The sequence below is a fragment of the Macrosteles quadrilineatus genome, unplaced genomic scaffold (genome assembly GCF_028750875.1).
Source record: "Macrosteles quadrilineatus isolate MER2022 unplaced genomic scaffold, UCM_ALF_1.0 Scaffold_1__1_contigs__length_201487025, whole genome shotgun sequence".
NCBI lineage: Eukaryota > Metazoa > Arthropoda > Insecta > Hemiptera > Cicadellidae > Macrosteles > Macrosteles quadrilineatus.
In genome coordinates, this window is record NW_026542594.1 from 157,254,433 (window position 1) to 157,279,079 (window position 24,647).

General features: G+C 29.9%; 1 protein-coding gene across 4 annotated transcripts in view; it reads left to right on the top strand.

Moving 5' to 3' along the window:
* Positions 1-24,647, top strand: part of LOC128988217 (uncharacterized protein ZK1073.1) — a 74,339-nt gene that overhangs the window by 40,980 nt on the left and 8,712 nt on the right. For all 4 annotated transcript variants that reach the window (XM_054409501.1, XM_054409502.1, XM_054409499.1 and 1 more), the window contains exons 3-6: positions 2,956-3,019; positions 22,246-22,363; positions 22,973-23,183; positions 24,177-24,251. In XM_054409501.1, coding sequence (XP_054265476.1) covers positions 2,956-3,019; positions 22,246-22,363; positions 22,973-23,183; positions 24,177-24,251 — 468 coding nt within the window. The remainder of the gene's footprint in view (positions 1-2,955; positions 3,020-22,245; positions 22,364-22,972; positions 23,184-24,176; positions 24,252-24,647) is intronic.

Here is a 24,647-nt window from a genome sequence, read left to right on the forward strand (position 1 = left end):
GTTTCATTGACTCAGTGAGAGGGAGGACTCTCAGTAGACACGTGGTCAGATCGATTTGGCTCTGACACTTGTAGCTGTGGTGTTTCTACATCATCGTGTATTGATGTGATGTATTCGTTGTTACTGAGGTTGATACTGACACGAGGTCAAGGTGGTGGAGCTCCTTAGGGTTCATTGACTCAGTGAGAGGGAGGACTCTCAGTAGAGACACGTGGTCAGATCGATTTGGCTCTGACACTTGTAGCTGTGGTGTTTTACATCATCGTGTATTGATGTGATGTATTCGTTGTTACTGAGGTTGACACTGACACGAGGTCAAGGTGGTGGAGCTCCTTAGGTTTCATTGACTCAGTGAGAGGGAGGACTCTCAGTAGACACGTGGTCAGATCGATTTGGCTCTGACACTTGTAGCTGTGGTGTTTCTACATCATCGTGTATTGATGTGATGTATTCGTTGTTACTGAGGTTGACACTGACACGAGGTCAAGGTGGTGGAGCTCCTTAGGTTTCATTGACTCAGCGAGAGGGAGACTCTCAGTGGAGACACGTGGTCAGATCGATCTATCTCTGACACTTGTAGCTGTGGTGTTTCTACATCATCGTGTAATGATGTGATGTATTCGTTGTTACTGAGGTTGACACTGACACAAGGTCAATGTGGTGGAGCTCCTTAGGGGTCATCGACTCTTAGGCCCCGGCCACACGAGGCGAATTTAAGCCGCGCGGCTTATCTTCGCGCGAAGTTAAGCCGCGCGAAGTACCTGGCCACACGGGGCGGATGAACCGCTTCCTGTTGGGTTTTCCCAGTATCAGTACTCTATTAAAACATAGTTCAGTTCAATCTTTTTAGTCATGTACGAAACACGTTAGTTTGTGCATTAGAAGCGTAATGATAAGAAGAAATAATTAGATTAATCCTTTCATAACGGAAAAACCATATGTGTTCTAAACCTTTTACGAGCACATGCGAAACCATATTTCAGAGTTTTTTTGGTTATTATCGTATGTCTGTAGCATCGTTTGACGAGTTACTTGAATTGCTCCAACCACATGCAACTAAAGAAGATACACTCATGAGAAGTTCAATTAGTGCTTAGGAACGTCTGACAACAACATGAAACATTGTTTAAACACCACAAAACCGGTAACAAACACACAAAACAAACTAAAAAAACACTGGAAATGTAAGGAGCATATCTCCAATAAGCGCGGCTGCCGCGCGGTCGAACCGTATCGTGTGGCCACTCTCATAAGACTACGTGTGTCATCCCCTCCAACGCGGCTTAACTTCGCGCGGTCGAGGGACGACATGTCGCGGCTCAACCGCACATGCGGCTAAACTTCGCCTCGTGTGGCCACTCTCATTTGATTCAATGTGTTGTCGAACCCCTTAACTTCGCGCGGTTAAACCGCCTCGTGTGGCCGGGGCCTTAGAGAGGGAGAACTTTCAGTAGAGACACGAGGTCAGATCGAATTGTCTCTGACATTTGTAGACGTAGTGTTTCTACATCATCGTGTATTGATGTGATGTAGTCGTTATTACTGAGGTTAACACTTACACGAAGTCAAGGTGGTGGAGCTCATTAAGGTTCGATGACTCTAAGAGAGGGAGGACTCTCAGTAAAGACATGTGGTCATATAGATTTATCTCTGACACTTGTAACTGTGTGGTTTCTACATCATCATGTAGTGATGTGATGTACTCGTTGTTACTGAGGTTTACATTGACACAAGGTCAAGGTGGTGGAACTCCTTAGGGTTCATTGACTCAGCGAGAGGGAGGACTCTCAGCGGTGACACGTTGTCAGATCGATTTGTCTCTGACACTTGTAGCTGTGGTGTTTCTACATCATCGTGTATTGATGTGATGTAATCGTTGTTACTGAGGTTGATACCGACACGAGGTTCCCTCTATTCCCTGAAATTCTTCAAATTTCTCTGTCGTAACGGAAAATATTTTTTTTAATTTTTGTTATATGATCAAAACAGTGAGTCATTGAAGGTTTTTGCACCTCAATGTTGATGTTGATGTTGTATACAAGATTGACGTTTTCATTCCCGGTTGTTGCCAACACAGGACGGTGAACCGACTAGCGTTATTATGTTTACGTCGTCCATATTAAGATAAACGCTCAATCCACTTTCTTTTGTTACTTACTTTTTCATACAAAATTAAGTGCTTTACATTATTAGGTACTCCATATAGACGTTGTGCAGATAGAATGATTGCTTTTCTGTTATTTTTATTACAAGTTGAACGTCTTTACATTGCCACGTTTGGTCGGATCTTAAGTTCAGATGTTGTTTTTTTGCCATAAAATATTGCTCTTTGCACCAGGAATTGTTGTTTTGTTGAACTTTCTCTTCATCTTTCCGTTTTATTGTTGTGTTTATTCAAATAAGTTGAAACATCTCTTCATCTTGAGATGTTGATGTCGTACAGACAAGGTGAACTTTGTCATCGCCTTATTACAGTATGTCGATGTTAGACAGTACATTGAAAGATAAATAATTAACCATTCCCCATGTCTTTATGGCACTGGATTTTTAGAATGGCATTCTCAACGAATTTGAAGTGACCCTGTCTCCTTTGAAATTCTAAATAAATAAGGAGTCACTATGCTATGACATGTCTCCTTTGCGCCTAGCATGAGTAGCGACAGCACCTTTCTTTCAGCCCTAAAAGGCATCACTTTGTTATATTGAGTGGATTTTTACATTGTTTGTTGTAGGACTTTTTCTTGTGGCTATTCTTGATACATTAATAAGATAAAAATTACCTGTAAACAACAGATAATAAATATTGAACAGTTGAATTATCTTCCAAATTTAAAGTGAAACTTTCTGGCAGTTATTTATTTGTTTGGGAGGAAAATGCAATATTTATCCTATAAAATCTAGGTAGGCACTTAATTTTATTCAACATGAAGAGTTGATGAGGATGGTGTGTTTCAGGGTGATGTCTCACAACAAGACAAGAGAGCTGTGTTCCTAACTGTCCACGACCTGGGATGTAACCGTGAGTGAGACTGGCCATTCAGTACAATAGTTAGTTAAGAAGCGCGAAATATCATACAAACTATCATATGCACATTTTAAGTTTAGCTAAGCTATGTTTTAAATGGATCAAGACTTTAAACTTCCACCCACTCCAAGATTATCCAGATCGGATGGTTAGCAAATTATCAACAAATGATCTAATAGGCCCCCTACATCAATCGGAAATTATAACATAAATAAGTGGGCGCTTTCCATCGATCATAGTACTAGTATATGAATGATGTAATTTAAATTTCAATATATTCATGCTGAATATAGTATTTGATCTTAAGCATATAATTATTGTTGTACACTATTGTCACTAACTTGAAATTTTACAGATTTTTATCTATTTAGCTCATAGCTTGGTCAATTTTGAATTTTTGAATTTTCAATATTTGTAGATAGTAGTTTGTATGATATTGAAATATGAATTGTAGTAGTAGGCCTACTAAGTATGATCTGTAAATACACGAATGTAGACCTTTTAATGCCTACCAACTTGACTGGGACTGGTTCGGTAGAAGCCTTAAATGAACTGACGTAAAATACAATGTTATAATGATTGCATTAACAAACAATCGGGAACAAATGTTTTAAACTTTCAAATATAATCCCATTTTTTTTTCTAAAGCATAATAATTGCTACTGTATTTCTATATTGAGTTGTCAGTCAGAAGAAATGCCCTAACTAAAACAAAATTCTGTAAACTAGAGTCAAATACCTTTATTTTGCCAGAAACTCCTCACAAACTAACTGTTGCAACTGGAGTCATGAACGAACTGTTGTTTATACTTTTTTTCTTCTATAGATTTAAAATAATTAAATATACAGGATGTAAATAATATCTTTCGAAAAAAAAATTGTATGTTCGTTCCTCAGGTCAAAACAGTAAAATAACATCACATCAATATGGGTCTAAATGTCTGGTTTCTGTCTGTCTGTCTACATGCGATTTTTACAAATATATCCATAACTTTTTTGAACACCTGAAATGATTTACTTCAAACTTTGTACACAAGTAGTGAAAATAGTACCAATCGTTCATTAAAGTATAAGTTTTAAAAATTTTACCAATTCAAAATGGTGGTAATTTAAGATTTTTCTATCATAACCATGTTTAAAATATTTTAATGCATACTAAAATCTATTTTGTGCATACATTGGTAGTAAATTTCATTACAAACGCAACAATACCTTCATAAAAAAATTTAATATCTAGTTGTTTAATAACTTACCTTTACGATTGAAGTATCATTCGATTAGTCATTTAATATAAAATTACTCAAACTTTTTAACTGGTATTTTATTTTCCAAAATAAACTTATCACACAAGTAGTGAGGATTTGCGGTTACTGGCACAAAAGGGTACCAAACATTGTTAGGTATGACATATCCAGCATGCTATGTATAAGGGGACTCCTTATGTCGGGGACATATGTCAGAGACATATGTCGGAGGTATATGTCAGAGACATATGTCGGAAGTATATGTCAGAGACATATGTCGGAGGTATATGTCAGAGACATATGTCAGAGACATATGTCGGAGGTATATGTCAGAGACATATGTCGGAGGTATATGTCAGAGACATATGTCGGAGGTATATGTCAGAGACATATGTCGGAGGTATATGTCAGAGACATATGTTGGAGGTATATGTCAGAGACATATGTCAGAGACATATGTCGGAGGTATATGTCAGAGACATATGTCGGAGGTATATGTCAGAGACATATGTCAGAGGTATATGTCAGAGACATATGTCAGAGACATATGTCAGAGGTATATGTCAGAGACATATGTCGGAGGTATATATCAGAGACATATGTCAGAGACATATGTCAGAGGTATATGTCAGAGACATATGTCGGAGGTATATGTCAGACACATATGTCGGAGGTATAAGGGTACTCCTCATGTTTACTATAGGGGACATATGTCAGAGACATATGTCGGAGGTACCCTCTACCGCTACTGGCACAAGCGGGGCTATAGAAATATATTTGGCCGAAAATTTTAAAAGTGGTCGTCGCTACTGGCACAAGTCCCCTGAAAATGACACCGCTACTGGCACAAGTCCGAAAAAGACACTACGGCTTCTGGCACAAGGTCACGTGACCTTATGACGTCACAATAATCGATAATCAACCCAATAATCTTTAATTGATAATCGATAATCAATCAATAATCTTTAATTGATAATCGATAATCAATCAATAATCTTTAATTGATAATCGATAATCAATCAATAATCTTTAATTGATAATCGATAATCAATCGATAATCTTTAATTTATAATCGATAATCGATAGTTAATAATCGATTATCGATAATCAATTGATAATTTTTATTTGATAATCTATCATTAATCTTTAATTGATGATGAACAATTTTTGCTCAAAGAAATAACTATTATCTTATGTATACTGCAAGATGAACAGGGTTGTACCCTCAACAAGTTAGTCATTTAATTTTCAATTGTAATCAATAATCAATAACAAATAATGCAATAAATTTTATAAGATATTAATAATGTGTCCATAGCAAAAAATAACATGTTTAATTAAGTAAATGATTTTTAAACAATATTGTTATAACTCATTCAATTGATTGATTACAATTAATAGTTGTTTATATGATAGCTAGGTTTTACTCAAAGAAATTTTAACATAATACTGTTAACATATACAACGGTGTAAAACGTAATATGAACATGTTTGTTATCCCACCAATAGATTAGTTATTTTTATTTTCAATTATAATCAATAGTTGTTCATATGATGATCAAGTTTCTCTCAAAGAAATATTTACCATAATAATCTTTAATAGTGAACAAAAAGTTATAGCTTATTAGTGCTAACATAAGTATAGTTTTTAACGTAAAACTAATGTGATTAATTATATACCAATAAGTTAGTCATTTGAATTTACTATATTAATCTTTAATAGTGAACCAAAAGTTATAGCTTATTACTACTAACAAAAGTATAGTTTTAACGTAAAACCAATGTAATTAATTATATACCAATGAGTTAGTCATTTAAATTTAATCATTAAGTTTTTCTCAAAGAAATATTTATTAAATTGATCTTCAATATTTATAGTTTATTAGTGCTAACACTATTACAGTTGTTGATGCAAAGTTGCTTGACTAACCGATGCAATTAATTATATATCAACACTCGATTGATTATAATCAATAGCTGTTTATATAATGTCTAACATATTTTATACTACGTGTTTAATATAACACTTCTATGTATGTCATGCCTAACATGTTATAGTTAACATATATAAAATGATATAAATCATAAGATGATCATGCTTGTTATACCTCAATGAATTAGTCATTTGCATGGAAAAGAGTTACCTAAGAAAGCTGTATTAGTTGAACCTTAGACGCAGTTGCCTGTAATTAACACAATCAACAATTTCCTCACTGGTGTAGGACGCGACAAATAATTATCACATAAGCTCAGTCTATGTCACCATCCTTGTTTTCAATTAATTAAAGTTTACTTTGTTTCATTGTGGACTACTGTTGTCAGTTTAACCGCTGTACACCATCCAGTCAAAAATGAGTTAGTTATTTGAATTTGATATTTAAGTTTCTCTCGAAAATAAATATTAACCATATTAATCTCCAATAGTTATAGTTTATTAGTACTAACATAAGTACAGTTTTTTAACGTAAAGTCTTGTGACTAACCAAAGCAATTAATTATATATCAGCATTTTAATTGATTATAATCAATCAATAGTTATTTATGTAATGTTCAAGTTTTATTCAAAGAAATGTCTAACATGAAACAGTTATCAGATACAATGGTGTAAACTGTAAGATAAATATGTTTGTTACCCTAATAAGCTAATCATTTTGATTTTTTCAATTATAATTAATACTCGTTTATAAGATGTTTAAGTTTTACTCAAAGAAATACCTAACGTGTTATGCATATCGTCTGAAAAATGGTTATATTATATAACGTGATATACTAGTGCTAACACAAGTACAGTTTTTGACGCAAAGTCATGTGCCTAACTGATGCAATTAATTATATATCAACACCATGTGCCACGTCTAACATGTTATAATTAACACATACGACGATATAAATCGTAAGATGAACATGTTTATTATACCTCAATGAGCTAGTTATTTGTATGGCAATTATAATCAATTGTTGTTCATACGATACTTAAGTTTCTCTTCAATTGTTAATCAATAGTTATAGTTTATTAGTGCTAACACAACTAGAGGTTTTTGACGTAAAGTCACGCGACTAACCAATGCAATATATGAACATTCGATTGATTATAGTCAATAAATAGTTGTTTATATAATGTCTAACATATTTTGTACTATGTGTATCACGTCTAACATACAACGATGTAAATCATATGATAAAGATTCTTGTTATACCTCAATGAGCTAGTCATTTTGAATTTCAATTATAATCAACTAAAAATTAATCAATAGTTATAGCTTTTTAGTACTAACACAAGTATAGTTTTTAACGTAAGGTCACTTGACTAACCAATATAATGAATTATATACCAATGAGTTAGTCATTTGAATTTGATGGTTAAGTTTCTCTCAAAACGAAATATTAACCATATTATTCTTCAATAGTTAACCAAAAGTTATAGTTTATTAGTACTAATACAAGTATAGTTTTGACGTAAAGTCATGCGACTAACCGATGCAACTAATTATATATCAACACTCGATTGATTATAATCAATCAATAGCTGTTTATATAATGTCAAGTTTTACTCAAAGAAATGTCTAACATGATACAGTTAACATATACAATTGTGTAAAACGTAAGATGAATATGTTTATATGTCTAATATATCACTCTTATGTATGTCATGTCTAACATATTATAGTTAACATATACAACGATGTACATCGTAAGATCAACATGTTTGTTATACCTCAATGAGCTAATCATTTAAATTTCAATTATAATCAAACAATAGTTGTTTATATAATAACTAAGTTTTACTTAAAGAATCAATAGTTGTTTATATAATGTCTAACATATTTTGTACTATGTGTTTAATATTGCACTTCTATGTGTGTCACGCCTAACATGTTATAGTTAACATAAACAACGATGTAAATCGTAAGATAAAGATGCTTGTTATACCTCAATGAGCTAGTAATTTTGAATTTTCAATTATAGTTATTCATATGATGGTAAAGTTTCTTTCAAAGAAATATTTACTATAATAATTTTTTAATAGTTAATCAAAAGTTGTAGCTTATTAGTGCTAACACAAGTACAGTTTTTTAACGTAAAGCCACGTGACTAACCGATGTAATTAATTATATATCAACAGTCGATTGATTATAATCAATCAATAGTTGTTTATATAATGTCAAGTTTTACTCAAGGAAATGTCTAACATGATACAGTTAACATATACAATTGTGTAAAACGTAAGATGAATATGTTTATATGTCTAATATATCACTCTTATGTATGTCATGTCTAACATATTATAGTTAACATATACAACGATGTACATCGTAAGATCAACATGTTTGTTATACCTCAATGAGCTAATCATTTAAATTTCAATTATAATCAAACAATAGTTGTTTATATAATAGTTAAGTTTTACTTAAAGAATCAATAGTTGTTTATATAATGTCTAACATATTTTGTACTATGTGTTTAATATTGCACTTCTATGTGTGTCACGCCTAACATGTTATAGTTAACATAAACAACGATGTAAATCGTAAGATAAAGATGCTTGTTATACCTCAATGAGCTAGTAATTTTGAATTTTCAATTATAGTTATTCATATGATGGTAAAGTTTCTTTCAAAGAAATATTTACCATAATAATTTTTTAATAGTTAATCAAAAGTTGTAGCTTATTAGTGCTAACACAAGTACAGTTTTTTAACGTAAAGCCACGTGACTAACCGATGTAATTAATTATATATCAACAGTCGATTGATTATAATCAATCAATAGTTGTTTATATAATGTCAAGTTTTACTCAAGGAAATGTCTAACATGATACAGTTAACATATACAATTGTGTAAAACGTAAGATGAATATGTTTATATGTCTAATATATCACTCTTATGTATGTCATGTCTAACATATTATAGTTAACATATACAACGATGTACATCGTAAGATCAACATGTTTGTTATACCTCAATGAGCTAATCATTTAAATTTCAATTATAATCAAACAATAGTTGTTTATATAATAATTAAGTTTTACTTAAAGAATCAATATTTGTTTATATAATGTCTAACATATTTTGTACTATGTGTTTAATATTGCACTTCTATGTGTGTCACGCCTAACATGTTATAGTTAACATAAACAACGATGTAAATCGTAAGATAAAGATGCTTGTTATACCTCAATGAGCTAGTAATTTTGAATTTTCAATTATAGTTATTCATATGATGGTAAAGTTTCTTTCAAAGAAATATTTACCATAATAATTTTTTAATAGTTAATCAAAAGTTGTAGCTTATTAGTGCTAACACAAGTACAGTTTTTTAACGTAAAGCCACGTGACTAACCGATGCAATTAATTATATATCAACACTAATTGTAAGATGAAGATGGTTGTTATACCATAATGAGTTAGTTATTTTTGAATTTTAAGTATAATCAATCAATAGTTGTTTATATTATAGCTAAGTTTTACTCAAAGAAATAACTAGTATGTTTTAATTAACATATATAATGATGAAAAATGTATGATGAATACATTTGTTACCCCAATAAGGTAATCATTTTGATTTTTTCAATTATAATCAATAGTTGTTTATAAGATGGTCAAGTATTACTTTAAAAAATTCCTAACGTATTATGCATATTGTCTGAAGAATGACTCTACTATATAATGTCATATACCTAATAATGTTTAACATAGTAAAGATATGATATGATGCACACCATAAGATTTGTTAAGGAGTATTAACAGATTTTTTTAATTCATATTGTTCACAAATCTAACATAGTTGTAAATTGGTTAACACAAACATTCCACATCTATGGTGATTATTACAAAATAGACATTTTAGATAATGGTGTATATACTCAATCATCATATAAATCTTACAATCATTTGGTTTTAATATGTAAAAGAAATCAAACAGATGTTGGTTGAGGCACGCGTTTGTTAATTAACATGAGGTCAAACCATCTGTTGATGAGTTAATTGAATCAAGGTTTTACTTTGTGAGGGGGAACTTATTAACACGGCTCACATGTCACACGGTTTAACATTTGATGATTGGAATGATATAGATTTAACGAATCTATTACTGATTATGAGTAATATTCTCATAATCCTAACAATTCAAATTATTATTTTTAATGGAGATGAAATTATGATCATTAGACAAACATGTACACATTGCCTTGCAAATTTTTTTTATCAAGATGACAATCAAATTATTTAGTAGTGAAATTGATAATGTTTTTAAAAAATATACTTACATCTCATTCTGAAACGTCAATTGGATGAAGAACGTAGGTTGAAACATTGTAAGTCTTGATAACCATAAAAGTAAAAACAAGAACGTGTTTTACTATGCTCACCAACATAATAAAAAAACAATATTTCAAGCTTTTGCTAACATTCACAATTTCCACTATTTAAAAATTTTGATTCTGAGAATTATTTACAAGTTCCTTTTAGAAGATAGTGATTGCATTAATATTACACCACTCTTAACAACTAAATTTCAAACTTAGACTGTAAAACATTTAACATAATAAAAAAGCTATGATATTTTATTATAACATTTTAAACAAAAGAATAAAAACATTAAAAATGTTTTACACTTTGATTTATATGGTTTAGAAATTTCAATGAAAATCAAGATTCTAATCATCTTACTACATTGATAACAATAAACAACCTTGTTTGGATAAAAAATTCATTGATAAAGATTAATGTTTGTAATTTATGATCAATTGCTTCAGTATTAACCCCTTTCAGGAATTATAAAGGAAATTATTTAGAAGAAGGTAAATAAATTAAGTCAGTTTTTTATATATATTTATGTTACCTAGTCTAATCAACAATACATACAATACTTATACAGAACACCTTTTTTATATTGTTTTTGTGTTAATCTATACAAATTAGATGGTGTGTGTTAGTGTATTGATCTGTTACTTAATAACTTAAAAACCACTGAAGTAATTGAAATAACATTTTTAGTTAACCCAAAAAACAATTACAATTTTAGAATGTTATTACTCAGCTGTTATAAAGGCTGGATAGTTCATTGTTATAGCAAATGAATGTTTATTTGATGCTATTTGGTGTATTGTTACTATGGGTTATCAATGATTACCGCAATATCATGCCTTTGTCATCAAGACTTTCTTCAAGACTAATTTGTCTTATCATTTCTACTCAACATCAATTCCATGTTCACATCAAGAGATATTTTTTAAGTGATACATGTTTAAAGAATATTGCTCATAAGACTGTGTATTAATCCTGTTATTACAGATATAATCTTACTGCTTAATGTTATTTTATTTATAGTGAGTGTTTGTATGTTGTGTTTTTGTGGATTTAAAAACTTGTATATTTCTTCCTAATTTTAACATTATTATTTAAACTATTTTTATAATCATCAAAATTAATATGTTTTACAACGGTTTTGGATTCTCACAGATCTTCTTATGGGAGGCGGACGTACTAGTCTCGCAGATCGTCTCAGAGGAGAGGATGTTTTTTTCTCTTCATCTGCTGTAATATAAATACAATAAGTTTAGAAAAAAATTGTAATCTCACAAAGTATAAATGTGAACAAAATCAACAGCGAAATAAATTAATTTGGTTTTCATGTTTCCATACAACTGGTCCAAACATAATAAATACCACACACACATATTAGAACAGAAACCATATTTTTCATAAACATAAAAAATTGTCAAATTATATGTTAATGTTTAGAGAAAATAATTCAAAATTTCATCCTAAATATTATGATAATGATTTGATTATGTAAATAGTATAAAGATAGCTTGATTCAACAAAATACAGATAACAGTTTTCTGTTTACTTGATTCTTGTTTTACAAATATAAATTAGAAAATATAGTATTAACAGATTTGAAACTGTTATAATATTTTTTGTATCATAGGTAAGCTAACTAAGTGTGTATAATTTGAGTAATCAAAAATATGATATTATCATGTTAAGTGATACAATTTTTAAGCTATTTAAAAAAATAACAAACAATATCTCTTTACATTCAACCCCTATTTCATTGTACAGTATATAGCTGTTAGTTGTTAACCAATTTTATATAAAGATATTTTCTTTCAAATAAATTTTGAAGAAACATGTTCTAAAAGTTTAATAAACATCAAGTTAATAACTATAAGAGAAAGATTTACCTATATTAATAGTTACTTACGATGAAATCGTTTATAAATATTGAGTTTTTTCATGCATCCTTTTTTTATGGTTCGTCGAAGTTTTTGAATGTCCATTTTTCTAAAAAAAAATAAGCTTTTACAATATCACATTAAAGAAATGTTTATTATTTTCTTATAAATAGTTAACCTATCTTGTTTCCATCAATTCTCACAGCTTAGGATTAAGTCTTAAGGTATAAGCAATTTTCAAAAGGTAAATGATGAAAAAAATAATTAAGAGAGTTAAGTTAGAAAGGAGGTATTGTGTTAATATCAGTTTATGGTTGAGATAGAAACTGTATTAATATTTAAACTTGAAAGGAGTTTGTATTATTATAACTAGTATATATATTGCTTAAATTCAAACAATTATAAAATATTACAAGAGTTATTTCAAAACAAAATAACTGTTATATTTACAATAATTTTAAAAGACTCAACTCAATGATTATTGGTGTGTAACTCATACCATGTTTATCTTTGTTATTGATAAACCTAAAACATTCCAGGTGGTTTTCTCCTTAAAAAAAAAAGCTTTGCTGTGCTGATGTAAAGGTAACACAGGTTATTCAACAACAGTTATGTTGTTAGAGGGTTAATTAAGAATGATAAGTTTTTTTGTGATAGTGTTAAGATGCATTTGTAACCTAATAGTTGAGATTATTAAGGGTTAGGTGTTTACTGTGATGAGTTAAAACTTTGCACACCACTGTTCTGTAGCTGTATTCATTATCACGATTATGCCTTCTGTCTATGTTTTTGTTATCATCACGTTGGAAGCATTTAAAAGAATAAAAAAATAAACAAATAAATAAATTATACACAATATGCTCTTTCCAATCAGACATCAATGGATAAAATCAGTTAAGAAATGGCAAAGGAGTTCAATCAATAAAGTTTTATGTTGCATATTAATTATATAGACTAGTGGCTTGTAGGAAGATAAGTCCCTAAACCGCTCAAATGTAAAACATTGTAAGAATTATATTTTCTATGTGTCAGAATAGATATCCCTGTACACCATATCTTTTGTTTAAAACAGATTTTGTTTGTCTTTGTTTGCTTTTGTTCAAGTTGTTTTTTCAATAAATAATGTGAATCACTGCAGAGGTTTAACTCTGCTAAATGCAGCAAACATATAACTATTTGTGAATAAATACTGGTTTTGGTAGCTTTGGTGTTTGGTCTTGTGGTTAATGGTGATAAATAAATAGGCTTCCCTAAATGAAATTTTTGAAATTGTCTTCGTCAAATATGAAAAGGCAAATAAAGTTGTGTTGAGATAAGCTTGGTTCTCGGTCAAAACCACTAAAGCATCCCAACCCAGTTATTATTTCTAAGTTTATACTCCTTTTGTAAAGGCTTAACAAAATTAGTGTAAACTAATGGCATCCCATTAACCAAACTTAACCCTAGATCTGTTTCTGATCAAAATAAAAAATATAATTGTGTAAGTTATGTGGTGGTATTATGTGGTAGTTATGTGTTAAGTTATGTAGTGGTCCACCTAAAAGTTTGATTGAACATGTTAACACATATTCTATCACAATTGACCTAATAGTAAGCTGATTACTAAATATTTTGCAACTGGTTAGGGTTCTATCAAAAACCCTATACACAGTTCCATCGATACACAGTTATCGAAACCAATATGTCTAATGAAATTACTTTTCATTAGCATTGACTTGGTATATTTTTGGTTAGTTTAAGGAACGTAAAGAAAATGAAAACTATCTTTAGATTTTATTGAAGCAATAGGTATTACCTATTTAAAATCTCCTCCAAACAACATTGTTTTTCTGCCCAATTGCAAATTAACAAAGCAGAAGTTCTCCATTTAGTCTTGAATCATTAATTAATTAGTCAATATGGTTAATTCATGCTAAACATTCCTTCAACACAACAATAACCTTGAAATTAGAAGAAAAACTTCATAGTTTATTCAGCCATTCTAAGTTCAATTATTTTGATTTGAGCCAGCTCCATTATTCTACTACTTATCATACTCTTAAAAATACGCAAATTTGAAAGGTGTTACAGTAAAATAACGTATTTCAACTGTCTAATACGTAACTAATAAGTCTCAATTATAAGTAACACTATCTCTGGTTTTATATAGAATACACTACATTGCAGAATTGAGTGGTAAATAGGTAATCCAAATGTAATATTGCTTACTTTCTTTATGATACATCACTATCAGCTGTATTGAAGTAAACAAAAACCAACAGTAAATGGCTTCTAATGCTATTCATATGGAGAACATTTTACGTTATATTTAATTTTGTGTTATAATGTGGGGGATTTCCCTATTTTTCCTGCCGTCACGGGGTTGAGACGTTTAATTTTAGACCTCTTCTGTCGTTCTATAACTTCCCAGTTACCCACAATTTTGATGTAAAGAATCAGCTTACGTAGGCTAATTAATATATAGATAGATACTATAACCCTTTGTGAAATACTACCTTTTGTGAAATATATTAACAAAATTTTAAATCCATTGAAATGTTTATCATTATGTTAAAAAAATAGTTAAGGATAAACTACAGCTAAACATGATAAACAATAGTTGACAAACTTATTTGCAAAATAATAAAAAGAAATTTTTATTACATTGGTTACACAATCTTTACGTTAGTTATTAATTATTATAACACAATTAAAAATTAAAGATTTCAACACAATATATTTGTGTTATTATAGTATAATGAAACCATTAGTAAACAAAGAAAAGTATAAATGGTACACTCAAAGTAAAATGATAATATTATGTTATGAAAAGCTAATTCAAAAATTATTATATTTATGTTACATCTCATACTTACTTTGATAAAAGTGATGATATGATGAACTGATCTGACTCGGTGGTAGATGCTTTGTGAACTGGCAAACGTTGAGTTAAGTTAGTTTAAGCGTTTTAACAAGCTTAACCGGTCTGTTTTGACGTGTTGCTTTAATAAAACAAATGAGTAGTTAACTATTTAAAGGGGAAATACTCCTCTTTTGAGGATATGACTCAATTCATTAAGTGTAACCATTGTTCCTCAGTTCTAAATAATTTTACTCACTCAAACAAATCCTTAAATTTTTCTGTCTCACCTTTAATATTTATTCTATTGATACACCTAATGATTGAGTATATGTCAGACATTATATAAACAACTATTGATTGATTATAATCAATCAACTGTTGATATATAATTAATTACATCGGTTAGTCACGTGGCTTTACGTTAAAAAACTGTACTTGTGTTAGCACTAATAAGCTACAACTTTTGATTAACTATTAAAAAATTATTATAGTAAATATTTCTTTGAAAGAAACTTTACCATCATATGAATAACTATAATTGAAAATTCAAAATTACTAGCTCATTGAGGTATAACAAGCATCTTTATCTTACGATTTACATCGTTGTTTATGTTAACTATAACATGTTAGGCGTGACACACATAGAAGTGCAATATTAAACACATAGTACAAAATATGTTAGACATTATATAAACAACTATTGATTCTTTAAGTAAAACTTAATTATTATATAAACAACTATTGTTTGATTATAATTGAAATTTAAATGATTAGCTCATTGAGGTATAACAAACATGTTGATCTTACGATGTACATCGTTGTATATGTTAACTATAATATGTTAGACATGACATACATAAGAGTGATATATTAGACATATAAACATATTCATCTTACGTTTTACACAATTGTATATGTTAACTGTATCATGTTAGACATTTCCTTGAGTAAGACTTGACATTATATAAACAACTATTGATTGATTATAATCAATCGACTGTTGATATATAATTAATTACATCGGTTAGTCACGTGGCTTTACGTTAAAAAACTGTACTTGTGTTAGCACTAATAAGCTACAACTTTTGATTAACTCTTAAAAAATTATTATAGTAAATATTTCTTTGAAAGAAACTTTACCATCATATGAATAACTATAATTGAAAATTCAAAATTACTAGCTCATTGAGGTATAACAAGCATCTTTATCTTACGATTTACATCGTTGTTTATGTTAACTATAACATGTTAGGCGTGACACACATAGAAGTGCAATATTAAACACATAGTACAAAATATGTTAGACATTATATAAACAACTATTGATTCTTTAAGTAAAACTTAATTATTATATAAACAACTATTGTTTGATTATAATTGAAATTTAAATGATTAGCTCATTGAGGTATAACAAACATGTTGATCTTACGATGTACATCGTTGTATATGTTAACTATAATATGTTAGACATGACATACATAAGAGTGATATATTAGACATATAAACATATTCATCTTACGTTTTACACAATTGTATATGTTAACTGTATCATGTTAGACATTTCCTTGAGTAAGACTTGACATTATATAAACAACTATTGATTGATTATAATCAATCGACTGTTGATATATAATTAATTACATCGGTTAGTCACGTGGCTTTACGTTAAAAAACTGTACTTGTGTTAGCACTAATAAGCTACAACTTTTGATTAACTATTAAAAAATTATTATAGTAAATATTTCTTTGAAAGAAACTTTACCATCATATGAATAACTATAATTGAAAATTCAAAATTACTAGCTCATTGAGGTATAACAAGCATCTTTATCTTACGATTTACATCGTTGTTTATGTTAACTATAACATGTTAGGCGTGACACACATAGAAGTGCAATATTAAACACATAGTACAAAATATGTTAGACATTATATAAACAACTATTGATTCTTTAAGTAAAACTTAACTATTATATAAACAACTATTGTTTGATTATAATTGAAATTTAAATGATTAGCTCATTGAGGTATAACAAACATGTTGATCTTACGATGTACATCGTTGTATATGTTAACTATAATATGTTAGACATGACATACATAAGAGTGATATATTAGACATATAAACATATTCATCTTACGTTTTACACAATTGTATATGTTAACTGTATCATGTTAGACATTTCCTTGAGTAAAACTTGACATTATATAAACAACTATTGATTGATTATAATCAATCGACTGTTGATATATAATTAATTACATCGGTTAGTCACGTGGCTTTACGTTAAAAAACTGTACTTGTGTTAGCACTAATAAGCTACAACTTTTGATTAACTCTTAAAAAATTATTATAGTAAATATTTCTTTGAAAGAAACTTTACCATCATATGAATAACTATAATTGAAAATTCAAAATTACTAGCTCATTGAGGTATAACAAGCATCTTTATCTTACGATTTACATCGTTGTTTATGTTAACTATAACATGTTAGGCGTGACACACATAGAAGTGCAATATTAAACACATAGTACAAAATATGTTAGACATTATATAAACAACTATTGATTCTTTAAGTAAAACTTAATTATTATATAAACAACTATTGTTTGATTATAATTGAAATTTAAAGGATTAGCTCATTGAGGTATAACAAACATGTTGATCTTACGATGTACATCGTTGTATATGTTAACTATAATATGTTAGACATGACATACATAAGAGTGATATATTAGACATATAAACATATTCATCTTACGTTTTACACAATTGTATATGTTAACTGTATCATGTTAGACATTTCTTTGAGTAAAACTTGACATTATATAAACAGCTATTGATTGATTATAATCAATCGAGTGTTGATATATAATTAGTTGCATCGGTTAGTCGCATGACTTTACGTCAAAACTATACTTGTATTAGTACTAATAAACTATAACTTTTGGTTAACTATTGAAGAATAATATGGTTAATATTTCGTTTTGAGAGAAACTTAACCATCAAATTCAAATGACTAACTCATTGGTATATAATTCATTATATTGGTTAGTCAAGTGACCTTACGTTAAAAACTATACTTGTGTTAGTACTAAAAAGCTATAACTATTGATTAATTTTTAGTTGATTATAATTGAAATTCAAAATGACTAGCTCATTGAGGTATAACAAGAATCTTTATCATATGATTTACATCGTTGTATGTTAGACGTGATACACATAGTACAAAATATGTTAGACATTATATAAACAACTATTTATTGACTATAATCAATCGAATGTTCATATATTGCATTGGTTAGTCGCGTGACTTTACGTCAAAAACCTCTAGTTGTGTTAGCACTAATAAACTATAACTATTGATTAACAATTGAAGAGAAACTTAAGTATCGTATGAACAACAATTGATTATAATTGCCATACAAATAACTAGCTCATTGAGGTATAATAAACATGTTCATCTTACGATTTATATCGTCGTATGTGTTAATTATAACATGTTAGACGTGGCACATGGTGTTGATATATAATTAATTGCATCAGTTAGGCACATGACTTTGCGTCAAAAACTGTACTTGTGTTAGCACTAGTATATCACGTTATATAATATAACCATTTTTCAGACGATATGCATAACACGTTAGGTATTTCTTTGAGTAAAACTTAAACATCTTATAAACGAGTATTAATTATAATTGAAAAAATCAAAATGATTAGCTTATTAGGGTAACAAACATATTTATCTTACAGTTTACACCATTGTATCTGATAACTGTTTCATGTTAGACATTTCTTTGAATAAAACTTGAACATTACATAAATAACTATTGATTGATTATAATCAATTAAAATGCTGATATATAATTAATTGCTTTGGTTAGTCACAAGACTTTACGTTAAAAAACTGTACTTATGTTAGTACTAATAAACTATAACTATTGGAGATTAATATGGTTAATATTTATTTTCGAGAGAAACTTAAATATCAAATTCAAATAACTAACTCATTTTTGACTGGATGGTGTACAGCGGTTAAACTGACAACAGTAGTCCACAATGAAACAAAGTAAACTTTAATTAATTGAAAACAAGGATGGTGACATAGACTGAGCTTATGTGATAATTATTTGTCGCGTCCTACACCAGTGAGGAAATTGTTGATTGTGTTAATTACAGGCAACTGCGTCTAAGGTTCAACTAATACAGCTTTCTTAGGTAACTCTTTTCCATGCAAATGACTAATTCATTGAGGTATAACAAGCATGATCATCTTATGATTTATATCATTTTATATATGTTAACTATAACATGTTAGGCATGACATACATAGAAGTGTTATATTAAACACGTAGTATAAAATATGTTAGACAATATATAAACAGCTATTGATTATAATCAATCGAGTGTTGATATATAATTAATTGCATCGGTTAGTCAAGCAACTTTGCATCAACAACTGTAATAGTGTTAGCACTAATAAACTATAAATATTGAAGATCAATTTAATAAATATTTCTTTGAGAAAAACTTAATGATTAAATTTAAATGACTAACTCATTGGTATATAATTAATTACATTGGTTTTACGTTAAAACTATACTTTTGTTAGTAGTAATAAGCTATAACTTTTGGTTCACTATTAAAGATTAATATAGTAAATTCAAATGACTAACTTATTGGTATATAATTAATCACATTAGTTTTACGTTAAAAACTATACTTATGTTAGCACTAATAAGCTATAACTTTTTGTTCACTATTAAAGATTATTATGGTAAATATTTCTTTGAGAGAAACTTGATCATCATATGAACAACTATTGATTATAATTGAAAATAAAAATAACTAATCTATTGGTGGGATAACAAACATGTTCATATTACGTTTTACACCGTTGTATATGTTAACAGTATTATGTTAAAATTTCTTTGAGTAAAACCTAGCTATCATATAAACAACTATTAATTATAATCAATCAATTGAATGAGTTATAACAATATTGTTTAAAAATCATTTACTTAATTAAACATGTTATTTTTTGCTATGTACACATTATTAATATCTTATAAAATTTATTGCATTATTTGTTATTGATTATTGATTACAATTGAAAATTAAATGACTAACTTGTTGAGGGTACAACCCTGTTCATCTTGCAGTATACATAAGATAATAGTTATTTCTTTGAGCAAAAATTGTTCATCATCAATTAAAGATTAATGATAGATTATCAAATAAAAATTATCAATTGATTATCGATAATCGATTATTAACTATCGATTATCGATTATAAATTAAAGATTATCGATTGATTATCGATTATCAATTAAAGATTATTGATTGATTATCGATTATCAATTAAAGATTATTGATTGATTATCGATTATCAATTAAAGATTATTGATTGATTATCGATTATCAATTAAAGATTATTGGGTTGATTATCGATTATTGTGACGTCATAAGGTCACGTGACCTTGTGCCAGAAGCCGTAGTGTCTTTTTCGGACTTGTGCCAGTAGCGGTGTCATTTTCAGGGGACTTGTGCCAGTAGCGACGACCACTTTTAAAATTTTCGGCCAAATATAACCGCTATAGCCCCGCTTGTGCCAGTAGCGGTAGAGGGTACCTCCGACATATGTCTCTGACATATGTCCCCTATAGTAAACATGAGGAGTACCCTTATACCTCCGACATATGTGTCTGACATATACCTCCGACATATGTCTCTGACATATACCTCTGACATATGTCTCTGACATATGTCTCTGATATATACCTCCGACATATGTCTCTGACATATACCTCTGACATATGTCTCTGACATATGTCTCTGACATATACCTCTGACATATGTCTCTGACATATACCTCCGACATATGTCTCTGACATATACCTCCGACATATGTCTCTGACATATGTCTCTGACATATACCTCCAACATATGTCTCTGACATATACCTCCGACATATGTCTCTGACATATACCTCCGACATATGTCTCTGACATATACCTCCGACATATGTCTCTGACATATACCTCCGACATATGTCTCTGACATATGTCTCTGACATATACCTCCGACATATGTCTCTGACATATACTTCCGACATATGTCTCTGACATATACCTCCGTCCACATGACATAAGGAGTCCCCTTATACATAGCATGCTGGGTATGTCATACCTAACAATGTTTGGTACCCTTTTGTGCCAGTAACCGCAAATCCTCACTACTCACACACTTTTTAAATAAGCTCTATATTTCGGCATAAGCCTTCTTCAGGAACAAACAATAACAAATATAAGTGTTTACCACTCTGAATCAGATTGTTTTAGTAAAAATCCAAAATACATATAATTTATAAAGAAGTAAAAAAGAAAATGTTGATAGAAAGAAAAAAATATGTTTTATATACTATCTCAAATTGAGACCGGAAGGTGTTTTAGATTTAAGTATTAATTGATGAGCTTGCTCAAGGTGTCTAAATTTTAAGTCTGATGCGTCTTTTGCCAATTTTCTTATCAATGAATAACATTGTTGAAAATTTTGAGAATGCTCTCTCGCATGAATAGCCACAGGTTTTTGTTTATCTGGTATTTTAATTGGCCACCATTTTTTATTGGTAAAACTTCGAAACTTGATACTTTGTTAGAAGGTTGTTCCTATTTGTCACTACTTATATGTACTAAACTTGAAGTCAATTATTTAAGAGGTTCAGAATGTTATGGATACGTTTGTAAAAATCCCATAGAGACGGACAGCCAGAAAACCACGATTTTTTAGACTCATATTATAAATACGTTTTATTGTTTTAACCTGAGAAACAAACACACAAAATCGTTCCAGGTCATTTGTATACACCTTATAACCAAGTAGTGTGTGTTTTCAATTACATAGTGCTAGCATGTTTTATTCTAGAGATAATACTATTGTGTTTTGTTCGCAGATTACTCGTTTGAAGACTTCATCAACAAGCCATGCATGAGTGACATCAAGGAGAGGTCTATATTCATACATGTGGATGTTCCTGGGCATGAGGACAATGCTGATCCTCTGCCTGAATCGTACGTGAGCAAAGAGCATTGCGTATTTAGTCATTTAACACATATTATACCATTGTGCCTTTTGGCCTAGTAATGTTTTAGTCATCCAGAAAATAGCCACGTGAGTTTATATTTACGCTGAACTATGTAAACCTTATCGTCACCTATAATCTTGGCATCTAACTAAACAAGCAAACATTATGACTTCAATAAATTTGTACACCTTTATTTGTTTAATCATGGTAAGAGATACGTGGATAATTTTAAGTTTTCAAATAAAATGTATGACCAGGTTACTTTAAGGGGCCAAAAAAATATTTAACATTGTTTAGAATTAATTGCTAATGAGGTACCGGAATCAAGTACTTGTCGAACCGATTTGTTGTTTAACCAAAAATGCAGTTGGGCCAAATTATTATACATTTATCGAATATTGTTGAATTGTTTTCTTTTTGTTAAAAGACAACAGGCTAGATATACTTTTATAGTCTCTTTCATTGCAATCTTCAAACTATATCAATTACATCCAACAACCAATTAAAAACTTTCAAGGCTAGCGGAGCATCTAATGAGGTTCCCAAGATATTTGCTCTTTATGTGGTAGTTTTATCTAGATGTTGTGTCTGTTAGGTACCAGTTCCCGAGCTTGCAGACGCTCGGTGAAGACTTGGTGACGATATTAGACTTCATCAAAGTGAAGTACGTGATAGGCCTGGGGGAGGGAGCTGGAGCCAATGTACTGGCTAGGTTTGGCCTGGCCCACCCCGCCCGTACCCTGGGACTCATCCTAATCAACTGTACAGGCTCAGCCACCACTGTCAAAGACAACTTCAAGGCCAAGGTATTGTCTGCTAAATGTCAAAGAATTTCAAAACTTTCCTGAACAAATTGTAGTTTTCTATCTAAACCCATTAGTAAGTGACTACATTTATAGCTTTCAAAGTGATAATTTTGTGTAGTGAAGCATTGATGTGTGAATAATGGATACAAACAAAAATTAAAAACAAATTGTCAACTTTAAAATTTGTTATTATTTTACGAAGAATAAGTGAACTGATATGCTTTGAACTAATTTGTATTATATATTTGTTTATTTAAAATCAAACAACGAACATTTTAGTAAAGAAAAACACTTGATTTCCCTGCAACAGGAACCCCAAGTACTGTTACGTTGTTTGAATAACAGAGGGAATAGAGCTTAGAAAATGTGGTACTTTGGTATTATACGAAGGCCAACCTTATACAGCACGCTGCGGTGGTTATGTTAGTTTGGGTTAGAAAGTAAGACTCATCTGGTATCGTTCGATTCATTACGAAACAAGAAAAGTCATAAAAACGTCCTAAATTGGTGCTATGATAACCCAACCTAACATTACCACCGCAGCGTGCTGTAAAATATGTGTATAATACCAAAGTACCGAAAATGTTTTAGTAAAAATGTAATCAGGCAAATAAAAATTGCCTAGTCTGCAGGCCTGCTGTGAAGAGGGTATATACCATAGTCAACATGATGAGATATTTAGAAAGGAGAACAATGGTTTTTTCTCATTATTTTCTATTGTTAATGACAATAAATTTTTAATCCCACTTTTATTGAGATGCAGGAAGGATTTAATTTTTATAGAGGTCAAAATTAATATAACAAAACTTAAATTTTTTAAACATGGTTTGAGCATCAATTGATAAGCAAAATTCTAAACAAAATGATCTGACAATTCAAAATTGTGCCTCATATCAAACTAAAAATATATGTTATGATTACAAAATCTGACACAAGAAACAATTATTTTATAAAATAATTTTGGAGATGTTTAAGACTTGTTTGTTTTTACAGTTTGTTAACTGGAAAGGGAAAGGTTCAGTGTCCCAGTCAGCAGAGGACTATCTTGTATTCCACAAGTTTGGTCATGTAAGTAAAGAGTACTAGAAACAATAATTTGACTTACATTCGCAGATTTAAATCTCAGTGTTGTGAAGTGTTCAATGTTTCCCTGTACTAAATGTGCATGTGTGGATTGCACGGTTGTTCTAGTCATGTATATTTTTAAATTTGTGAAACTGTTTTAGTGTGTTCCTTCCAGTAGCACTACACGTTTGGATCAATATCTCTGAGATTAATATTTATTCATCTATAAATCAACCCAAAAGTATCCATGAACTTGAAAACTGTGAGTTAAAGTCAAATGGACTTTACCTCAATGCAGACAGTAAAAATGAAAGTAATTTTTTTTCTTTCCTAGAATCCATGCACAAAACTATTTTTTGCTTTATAAATACAGTACATACTTTATTAAGTTAAAAAATT